The 12,259-nt window shown below is 42.8% G+C and overlaps 1 protein-coding gene across 2 annotated transcripts in view; it reads right to left on the bottom strand.

The window, feature by feature from the left end:
* The window catches only part of ZNF521 (zinc finger protein 521), a 274,124-nt gene that overhangs the window by 238,270 nt on the left and 23,595 nt on the right, over positions 1-12,259 (bottom strand). For both annotated transcript variants that reach the window (XM_080920018.1, XM_080920017.1), the window contains one exon: positions 5,623-5,802. Coding sequence is in view for 1 of the 2 variants with exons in the window: in XM_080920017.1 (XP_080776143.1) it covers positions 5,623-5,802 (180 nt within the window). In the remaining variant the exon portion in view is untranslated. The remainder of the gene's footprint in view (positions 1-5,622; positions 5,803-12,259) is intronic.

Genomic DNA, 12,259 nt, shown 5'->3' on the forward strand with positions numbered 1-12,259 from the left:
CCAGCCTGGCCTACACACTGTAAGTTATAGTCATAAGAAGATCCTGAATTTTCACAAAAGTCTGTGTTCTAGAGGAAAGAGCCATTAAACAAACTCACCATAGTGTATGCAAACTGGCAAGTTTAACACACCCACATGAAGATCAATTCATACCAAAAGAAAGACAAACCTGGGAAGACAGCGTGTAACCCTGGCCTGGAAAGGCGGTCACCGGAAGTCACCCACTGCTGGCAGCAATAGGAAGAAACAAACGTCTTGGGAACCAGCTTGGATATGTCCCTACGGCCACCTTCCCTCCTCACCCTCCTCGATGCCCAGCCCCCACCCCCTCCTGCTGTCAACCCAAGCAGACTAATCCAAAGAAAGACACATGTCCACTCTTAACCTGATTCAGAATAACAAAGAAGAAAAGGGAAAGTAATAGAAGTGTCCAGCAAAAGGACGAGGGCTCATACACCACAAGTCTGCCTCACGGCAGCACTGTGTGCTGAACATGCAGAAGCCCTCAGTGGTAGAACAAAACAAAAACAAAACCTATTTTCAAACAGCACAAGAGAGTTCCCTTGATACAGCACACCAAAGACAGGGACGCAGAGGAAAAAGTTTGTAGTGATCACTGTGTTCAGACCCAGTTACAGCACGCTGAAGGAATCCATGGTTACAGAACTCCAGACCTGGGGACTTTGGGTGAAGACTGATGAGGAGGACCAGGCAGAGAAGACTGTAAAGTAAGAGAAAACCTGCATGTGAAAAAGATAAAGTGCACTCTGCCAAAAAGTCACACTGCACACTCCCAATTTAGTGTTATTCTATGCAAATACTGCATTAAAATATAGACTTACCAAGTGCAGAAGATATTAAGCTGTAATTGGCTAACGTGCCAATCACGGTTATGTGAGTCAGCTAATGTGGGATTACTTAATGTGTATTCTAGGCTCGAGCAAATGACTCAGTACACTGAGGATGGTAGCAGACAGGTTTTTATCATCCCAGAAGACAGTGACCAACAGAGACAGGAAAAAAAAAGTGTGCCTGAGACCTTAGGTAGAATTGGAACTATCATGCAAATGTGAGGTTTTGGTTGGAATCCAAAGAAAATACGTATAGGTGTGCTCACTTCAGTGTGGGTAGGTTATGGGCCATATTGTGTGTATATTACAAATCATAGGAGCATATTTGTACATGTACTGGTGCAGTTAGTGGAAAGCTCTATAGAACTCTATAAACAAGATGTAGCACTGAGCACACAGCAGTCAAGTTGTGAATCCTAAATACCCTACTTCCTAAAATCTACCGTGACATCACACTACCCAACCAAAACCTGAAAACGGTAATAATCGCCAAAACAACACTAATTGTGGGGCACAACTAGACAATAAAAGAACATGACCCAGAGGTTTTGTTTGTCCCAGAAATAAAGCAAGTCCCCCTGATAATGACAGAGGCATATTAAACAGACACGTAAGGACATAGTTGGAATTCATTCTCATTGGCTAAATCTAGGACAGAAAATAGATCAAAAAATTGACAGAGAGCTGGAAATGTAGCACAGCAGTAAGAGCCTGCCCAGCATATGGCCTTGTGTTTGATTCCCAATGCGCAAAGATAGATAGATAATGGATGGATGGATAGATGGACGGACAGACAGATAGATGATTAATAAATGAATAGGCATGCAGACAGATAACTAGATAATGAAAAGATAGATGGCCAGATGATACACAAACAGACAGAAGATGCATACATACATATGTACATTGTCCTGAAGCTGTTTGTATTTTAATGTTAATTCCACTTGCCCAGGAATGGCTGCCCAGTCAAGTACTCAAGAGGTGATGTCATCTGAACCTTCCCATTTTAATTAGTAAAATAAAGAAAAGCCATTGATTGGGTGGGGCAGGGGAAGTGGAGAGAAGTCAGAGGTCAGAGGACAAAGGGTAGAGATCGTGGCAACATGGAGTTTCCCAAGGACCAGCTGGACCCAGGTGAGATTTATTGGTGTTAAAAAGCTATTAACATTAAGGATTTTATAGGTCTAATATCTCATACAGAAAGGCAATTTGTATCTTTGTCTATTTAATGCAATCTTGTGTAGAGGGTTTGTGGATTGAGAACTGAATATATACACCTGTATGAAAAGCTATCGGGTTGCAGAGTTGTATTTATGTGGGATTTTTGGGGTAGAGAAACACCCTGGGACAGAGGCAGAGATTAGGCAGTAGAAAACCACCAGGGAAGGAAGTTGCGCGGATGAGTTGGGCCGTGGTGGCGGCTCAGACCAGGTGCCAGAGGTGCACGTGGCTCCGAACTAAAATCGGGCCTGAGGAGTGAGCCCTCAGGACCGATAGAGAGATAAACCTTTTTTATTTTTTAATATTTACTACAACATACATACACACACATATACATACACACATACATACATACACACACATACATACACACATACATACACACACATATACATACACACATATATACATACAGTGAACTATGAATCAGTGAGTAAACTAAAAATCAATGATAATACAAAGAAATGAATTAATAAGAGAAAAAATACTAATTCACAAGTAACAAGGACTCCGGTGTGTCAGTGGAGACCAACGGTGCCTGAAGTTCTGTGAAGTTAGCTATGACACTATCTTCCCATGAAGTGTCCTTGCACTGTAAATGAAGGAGACACAGTAAGTTACACTGAATGATAGGTAGACAGCAGGGGAACCCAGTCCTTGGTGCTAGCATCGCTGTCGCTGGAATGCACTGATGCTATTTACATCCAGGCTGAAATAGTAAGGAGGAAGTGACATCAGGCTGGTAGCCTTGCACAAGCATAAAATCTGAATGTGACCATGAGGAAGCAGTCAGACTAGTAGATGGAAAGCCTACAAAGTCTGTCAGGTAATCTGTAAAAGTGCCCTCATCACAACTACAAAGGAAGGTAGGAAGAATTCCTCCTTAGAGCAGGCCCAGGAGACTTGACTACTACAAGTTACATGTGATCCTGTATTCAGGAGAAGGCACAACAGAAAGGTTACAAAGGACATTATTGGAGCAATGAGTTCCGACTCACACATGGATTATAGATCAGGTGTCAGTGATAACGAGATAAAAATCAAATTGCTTTTAAACACATTTTCACTTTCTTGAATCTCCTAACTGCATGTTAGTCAGAAAAATGGATGGGTCTCCAGGAAATACACAAGCTGCATTCTAGGGGGCAGGATGTGTCCCCAGGAAATACACAAGCTGCATTCTGGGGGGGCAGTATTTTGAGACCACTCAAATTCTAAGAAAATCATGGTAAGCAATGGAAGACAAAAGAGAGAAGAAATGAGAAGACAAATAAGACAGAATATAAGGACTCGTGAGCCAATAATACAGCGTTCTTCAAATGCCTCAAAATCTTTTCGTACATTTGAAATAATACTACAATACAAATTGCCCTAAAATCTCAGTTATAAAAGCAGATAAACAGTCAATGCACATCATTCTAACCATACGCCTCTACTCCCAGCATCCAGGAAGTAGAGGCAGGGAGATCTCTATGAGGTGCAGGACAGCCGAGGATACACCATGTCAAAGAAAGGATGCTGGACAGATGATTCTAAGAAGGAGGCCCTTCCTGCAAGAAAGACTGCAGTTGCTCACGGCACGCCCCTATTGAAGAGATGAGCCACAGTGCACTTTAATAATGAACTCTGTTTTCCTGGATTCCATCCAATGCTGCCACAATAATCTGCTCAGGAAACCTTGTTAAAATGAAACACCCATTAAAATCTTACACAAATATAAATATTCTAGGAAAACAGTTGGAGAGCAACTTGTCTGCGAAATGCATTCCCTGACCATCCTTAGCGAAAGAAAGACTGCGCTTGGAGAGAGGCGGAAAAGGAAATATCCACCCACAGCAACACGGGAGCTTTGGTGGCTTCGGTGAGTGAAATATGACATGTAGACAATAGGGAGGAAAACATAATGTGGTCCATGGTCGTGTAGCCAAGCAACACACGTAGTACATCCCTGCCTGGTATCTGCTCACCCTTGCCGACCATGAGGGATCAGCTGTAGTTCCCTAGAGGACACCACAATTCACAGATGTCCCTTGTACAGAATGGCATATAATACACACAGTCCTGTAAACTCTGAGTTGTCTCTATTACCAGCTTTACAATATAAATGTTAGGTGAGCAGTTATACATATTATATAGGGAATAAGGACAAGAAAAAGAAAGAATAGACTCTACCTGTGAACAAAATATTTTTTCCAATACTTTTTGATGAGCAGTTGGTAGAATTGAGAGACACCAAATCCACAGATATCAAAGATAACTATATTCTGAGGATCAATATATTCTACAAGTTTTAGTTTTATTCAGTCATTACACTGCACATGCTGTGTTTCAGTGGGGTGTGACATCTTCCTCCTCCAGTGAACAGCATAGCAGAGTGTCATGGCACCTCAGGAGTACCCCAACACTATGCTGGGCTCAGCCCATCAAGGATGAAGACACAGGTCCAGCCCTTCATAAGCCAAAGTCTAATGATAGAGGCAGGAAGTGAAGCCCTGGGTGAGAAGTGCAGTGTTTAGGTATTAAGTAGTAAGGTTAGGGACATAGTTAAGTGGGAGCTTCTATGTGAAGTCCTCCACTTGATACATGTGCTGACTAGTTTTATGTCTGTTTGACACAAAGTAGCAGCATCTGGAAAAGGGGGAGTCTTCCTTAAGAAAATATGTGCATAGGAATTAGCCAGTAAGCAACTGTGTTGGGCACTTTTTTGATTTGTGACTGATGAGTCTGCCCGGCTCACTGTGGGTAGTACCACTGTGGAGCAGGTGGTCCTGGGTGCAACAGGCATACAGACGGAGCAAGCCATGGAGCGCAAGCTGTTAAGCAGTACTCTTTGTTCAGTTCCGGCCTCCAGGTTCCTGCCTTGATTTCCTGCTCTGACTTCTCAGGTTGACAGACTATAAGCTATGCAATGAAATACACAGTTGCCTTTGGTCACAGCTTTTTATTACAGCAACAGCAAAGAAACTAGAACAATAGCCCAGAACTGTAACAACCAAAGAATCTCAGGAGCTGAGTGTGGCATCATTGAAAAGAATACAAAGAGGTATTTGACTTAGAGCAGGTTCAGAGGTTATTCTGAAGAGATAATATTTAAGTTAAAATAAGTTAATAGATGTTAACAAACTTAGAAAATATTTAAAAGAGTTTTTGTTTTACTTTAGTTAATATTCAATTGTATTCCTAACATTTCAGGACAAAATGTATGCAAAATTGCATGTGTGTATTTACATATTTATAAATCTACACATACCTAATTCATACTCTAAAGAACTTCAACATGGGGGCTCCCTCAGACAACCATTCTGGAAGTTTTTTAAAAGCACATCTAGTCAGGAGTGTCTACCCACCCCCGCTGAAAACAGTCTGCATCCCAGGCTGGCTACGAATACAACACAAGGGCCTCACCACATCTCCACACCGCTGCTTGCCTTTCGCAGGGTTTCAACTGGACAGAGCAAAATAATCAGAGGCAGGAGGCGCGCAAAGGAAGAAAGTGGGAGAGGAGAGTCAGCAGCAGCATGGGGGCGGGAGCAGGATTCGAACTGCTTACCTGTCAGCTGACACTGATGGACCTTGTGTTCAGTGATGTCGCTCAGTGACTCGAACACCTGGAGGCAGCTGTCACAGCTGAGCACAGCGTCCTCCTCCAGCTCCTCCCCGTCTTCAGGCCTCTTCTTGCCGTCTACTGCCTCCCCATCTTCAATCTTGTCTTCAAGTTTACAGTTGGGGTCTGGAAAAAAAAAAAACCGACATTGTAAGGACAAGCTTTAAAGATGGGTTCCTATAAAGTAGCGTTTCTTCTTCTTGCTACCAAAACACAAACGGGATTTCCCTGGAAGCTGCAACAGAGGGCTCAGTCTCCAATGTCATACACCGGATCCAAAGTGTCCACTGGTATTATTAGCTGAGGCTTTCTCCCACTCTATGTGGCTTGTCACACACTGCCCCCTTCAAACAAACCATGCTTAAGCTTCACTTTGTGTTTTTAAACTGCCTTTTAGAGGGTTTTTTTTTATTAAAAGAGAAAGATAAATCACTTTTAAAATAAACAGTCTTCAATGAAAAGGAAAAAGAATCTACTTCTAAGAATGAACTCCTTTCTTCTAAATATATTCTTTCATGGGAAATTACCAGACCATACAAAAGCCTAGAATCAGCCAAGCTAATTACCATAGGCAAGAAATTGACCTTTGCTTATAAACTGGTCAAAATGCACAGTTACTCCATTATCCATGATGTAGTCAGAGCAAAGCAAGCCCTACCACCCAGACAAGCACCCTTTCAAGCACAAACTCAAGCAAAAAACATGTTACTCTTGTTTTAGATTTCCCAATTATACAGAAAAACAAGCATAGATATGAACAAAAATCATAACTACGATCTAGTCAACAACCTAAAGCGACATTATTAATCTGGCAAAGCTGCATATTGTCAGATCATAAATAGTCATATCTGTATTCTGAAAATGATCACCAAAGGGCAGGACAGATAAGGAATAAGACACAGATACTAAATATACTGAAAAGTTTCATGTATAGATTATATATGCTATTGCTTGCTTCATTCTAGAGAAGTCAACCACCACCAGAACCAGACACACACACACACACACACACACACACACAAAATGGATGGATAGATGGATGGTTGGATGGATGGATGGATGGATGGATGGATGGATGGATGGATGGATGGCAAAGAGAAGGACATCCCCCAAAGGGAGGTCCTTTGTTTTCTATATAAATGAAAAGAGGGAGAGGAATCAGAGAAGGAAGGAGATGCCAGACATGGAGGGAGGGGATGAGGAACAAGAATTACATCAGAAGAAATTAGAGGGCTGCAGAGATGGACCAGTGGTTAAAAGAACTGAGTGCTCTTCCAGGGGTCCTGAGTTCAAATCTCAGCAAACACATGGTGGCTCACAACCTCTGTAATGAGATCTGATGCCCTCTTCTGGTGTGTTGGAAGACAGTTACTATGTACTCATATATAATAAATAAATCTTTAAAACATAAAGAAAGAAATTAGAATCATCAAGGGCCTAATTTGGGGGCTACTAACTTCTAACTGTAGAATTGTCCTCCACAATCAGATATAAACTGTACTTTCAATTTTTTTGTTTTTAATATGAAGTCTTATATAGCCTAGGCTATCCTTAAGTTCGCTATGTGGCTGAGGATAGCCTTGAACATCTGCTCTCTCGGCCTCCATCTCCACAGTGCTAGGCTAAAAGGCCGGAACTGCCAAGTTCGTCTTATGTGGTGCCAGGGATGGAATCCATGGCTTCGTGGTGCTTGCTGAGCACCTAACAACTGAGCCATAGCCCCAGCTCAGAGCGTCTATCTTACGATCTCGTCTCATCAATGCAAATTACAAATGTGTTGTATCAAGGTACCTAACAAATGTGTTACCTAAAGCCATACTGTTAATGAGGATAATGTTACTTTTAATGACTATACTACCCTAGATTACTAAATATGATATGTGATATTTCTTTGGAGATTTGAAATTCTACAGCCAAAAAATCTACAAGACCAGCATTTGCCAAGTCTGTCTGAGAAAGTTCATTGCTGCTGCTGTGGGCTGTCTGCTAACTTGCAGGTCGAATGCTCCCAGGAAGCCACTGCCTCTGCTTTTCTATCTGGCACTTGTTCAAAGCCTTCCTCCGAATCTGAAACTGACGTAACACCACCACTATTCTTCAAATGATTTGGGCAAACCAAAGTTGACTTTTATTTCAATGTACAGGTAATCAATCTCACTGGGTCATGGAAAAAACAAGGGCCCCATCTCAAACAGCGAGTCATTTTGTGTCTGCTAGTTTGCTTGCTTTAAGGAACACAGTATTTAAGTAAGTTGGTAATCAGGATTGATTTAATATCTGAAAAACTATTATCTCAACACCTACCATAGTACCCATCTCAATCTACTGACTAGCGTTTCCATGGATCCTCTTTGGGGGAAAAATAACAGGATTTTTCTCTCTTGCCTCCTTCTCTATGCAGACTACCACCATGCCCAGGTGAGAGCTCAGTATTATTTAACAATGGGAAAAGGGTGCAAAAATGCCTTAAAGAAGGGAAAGGGCCCTGTCTTGGTACTGTGTCTGTAAATAAAAAGAGACCAGTTGCCTGCAAATCTAAAAAGCATCCACATGTCTACATTCTCCAAGACTGACACGTTATGACCCACCACACTGGCGTTTCCTGACTTCAAATATTCCGTCTGGAGTTACAGACTCAACACATTGGTAATAGTCCAGAGAGCTCTCACAGACCAAAGCCAAGAACGAAAAGGCTGCCAACCCAGAGGGCGACTCAGAAAAGGAAATAACTTTCCCACTTCGACAAAGTGACCCCACAGCAGTAAATGCTTGCTGGGGCAGGATACACATGTTGAATATTCTTCCTTGTTTAGCCAGAGTTTCAGGTTCTGAAAAAACTGAAAGCATTCAGGGAAATATGGGTGTTGAGGTTTGAATTTTAATGTGGTTATTTAGATGCTAGGTGTCAGGCTTACAGACCTGTTTGTTTTTAAGTAAGGAGACTGAATACTTTAAGTAATATGCAGAGAAAAAGAATAAGAAGTCACCTTCTTTATTATTCAGTATTATGAGTATTTTTACAAAAATCTGATATTAACGATGCTAACCAAATAGGAATGCCCAGTGTCCCTGCTCTTCATAGCTAAGGGGGAGCTCCGGCCCTGCCTCCCTCACTGTGCCTGCTTATTAGAGAGAGGGTCATTTTAAGACGAATAAAAATGTTTGCCTGCACTTCTGGGTTTACAGATAGAACCTTTGGGGACTGAAGTCAGTCAAGCTTTTTCACTTCGGCTGCAACTTTAGGATGCATGCTCCAGCCAACTGGCGGATTTGTTTTTAGGTCAACACTTAAGTGGGACCCTCTGGGAGGCGGGTTTGATTATAGCCTATGAGGCCTCCGTGTGGGGGGGTACCAGATTCTCGGTCTCTTTGTCATGAGACACTTTCACCCAGCCTCCACTTACATGAGGAATTCTTTCTTGGCCATTCAAAAGCTGTGTTTTTCTGTGTGAGGGGTCTCTGTTCCTGATGCCAGTGGGTGTGGGAAGCATCTAGAAAGCCTGCCTTGTCAAACATTTTCTTTCCCACAGGTGGCTACACTTCCGTAATTGCACATGGCCTCCGTGATGGAGTTTTTATAAAGTCCTTTGAGATGCAATCATAAAAAATAATTGTATTACTCTGCTGGTCATTCAAACCCTGACTTCAGCCTGAGGGGTTATAAACACAAGACCCATGCCTGTGAGTGTCGCCCTGCCCCCAGCCCAGCAGCCTGAGGGACATTTGTTCATCCAACCACAGGGCAGGATTTTAAAATAGCGCCATCAGCCCCACAGGGCCACTGCAAAGCACATTGTACTTCAGGCACCTCTCTCCCTCTACCCCAAATGATGCTACACCGACACATGGCCTCCATCACAAAGGATCTCACTTGCTAACCCAACGTTCCAGCTCATCCTTTCGAAGGGGGGCTGTGGGACCCCAGATTTATAGTGTTCTGATCTGAACTAAAGGTTGGCTTTTGGAAGAGAGGCACAACTATTATTACTACAATAAATGGAGGCATTCTGCTTCCAGTTTTGTTAACATTACCTACAAATGAGGATTTGAAAGAGGCATGATTTTCCTCTCATTATGGTCTCTGGCAGGTAGCTCTTTCCTTCCTCCTCTTCTCAAGGACTGTTATTGCTTCAACTTGGTTTAATAAAATTACAACTTTGGGGAAAATGAAAAATTGCCCTGGCTTAAAAGTGTTGGGAGGCAATAAAGGCATGGACTTCAATTAATTTCAAGTGCGGGATCAGTTTAAGGCCAACCAGCAGAAATTCTATTCTGTACCCATGTAAAAATGAGGTTTCACCACATTTACTTTTTTATAACCTATATAAAAGTCAAGTAAAGGTAATGAATATCGAAAAGCCATCTCAGTGGACTGGCAGGGACTATCTGAATGCTTGAAACCGTCTAACATATTTCTCTCTTTGCAACAAGGATGCCACTCCTGATCAAAGCTAAAATGTCAAGCTACTAAGAAAACAGCCCACTTGCCCAGCCATTGTGCTGCCGAGAAATGGACCTCCTTCCAAGCCACTTTCCTGTGGAAAGGCACCAGTAAAAGAAAGAAAGATGAAGAGATCATGTGGTTGTAATTATTACCAGGCAAGGAATATTTCTGCAGCTCAGTGATGAAGTAAAACTCTGTCGCTCTCCTCTCCCAATAGTGTCCATCGCAAAACAACTGCCTCATTAAATCTCTGCAGTAAGATTAATATGCCGTAGCTGCACTACATTTATAACTTGCTACTCTATAAAAAGCACATTTAATGGTAAGAGCCAGAGCCGAGATACAAAGTATTACTATAAAAACTTCTGGCAGCGAGAAAGAGCGCAGGCCCTGGTTCTCCTTGCAGGAGATATAAAGGAGGCTTTCCCGGTTAACTCCATGCATGAAGCCCTACCTTAAAAAACAGACTCGGTTTTTATGAGACTGGCGAAAACACAGGAGCCTAGTGATGCCGTAAGTACGAAGGCAGGAAGATCACTTAGGCACAGAGAGTGCTGAGACACGCACTAGCCCCAAACCTTGCACATGTACACAGGCGCAGACTTCACACCATTCCCAGCCTAGCTAGCTTCTCAGCAAATGGAACCATGGTGTGAACTGCTCAGTCTTAACCAACAGAATGCCAGTGAGTTCAGGATACTATGAATTCAAAATACACACATTTCATTGCTATGATCACACACTTAATTAGTGAAAGCTATAAAAACTAAATATTCCCCCCAAAATGTTGCTCCAGTAAAGTGGGATAGTAAAGATGTGAGGGTTTGCTCCACTGCCAAGTACCTGAGGAGGGGTCAGAAAGACCCTGCAGCAGGGAAAGGCCCTTCACGCCAAACCTGATGACCTGAGTTCTGTCCCTGGGACCAATGTGATGGCTGCGTGCAATGTCACAAAGGATTTCACAGACACGGGCACACACACACACTCACACACACTCACACACCACACACACTCACTCACACTCACTCACACACACACATACTCACACACACACTCACACACCACACACACTCACACACACTCACACACACACTCAGACACACACACACACCACATACACTCACTCACATACACACCACACACACACACTCATTCACACACACCACACACACACTCACATTCACACACACACACTCACACACACACTTACACACATACCACACACACACTCACATACACACACACTCACACACACACACTTACACACATACCACACACACACTCACATACACACACACTCACACACACATACACACACTCTATCACACACATAAAGCACCATGCTAAATAATGTAATGAAAAAATTTGATGTAAAAAAGGAAAGGAAGGATATTTTCTACGAAGACTTGGCATTAAAATCCCATGTTTTAATTAACAAGTCGTATAAACACATTCCGTACCCATGTTTTCCACAAATCACTACAGAAGATGACCACACACCCCAGCTTAACAACCATCTTGTGCTAAGTGATAACAACCTAATCTTGTATTGAAAGTTCAAGTGTGGGTTGGGAAGGTGGACTTATAGGTAAAAGCAAGGGGATCTGAGTTCAAATCCCCAGAACCCAGTGAAAAGCCAGCAAAGAACAGCAGCACCCCCCCCCCCACGAGAAGACAGAAGTCAGTAAGGTCTTGGATAAATCTCAGAAGCTCTTGAGCCTCGCAAGCTGAGCGTGTCAATAAAAATACAACCAACATATGCTGTTTCAAACAAGGTCAAAGGTGAGGACCAACAGCTGAGGTAGTCCTCTGACCTCCGTATGTGTACTTGAGCCTTCACAGACACACACACACACCACACACACACACACACACACACACACACACCACACACACACTCACACACACACCACACACACACTCACACACTCACACACTCACACACACCACACACACCACACTACACACTCACACACACACACACACACCACACACACACCACACACACACTCACACACTCACACACACCACACACACCACACATACACATTCACACACACACACACACCACACACACACCACACACACACTCACACACACACACCACACACACACTGACACACACACACTCACACACAC

The sequence above is a fragment of the Micromys minutus genome (assembly GCF_963924665.1).
Source record: "Micromys minutus genome assembly, chromosome: 8".
NCBI classification, from domain to species: domain Eukaryota; kingdom Metazoa; phylum Chordata; class Mammalia; order Rodentia; family Muridae; genus Micromys; species Micromys minutus.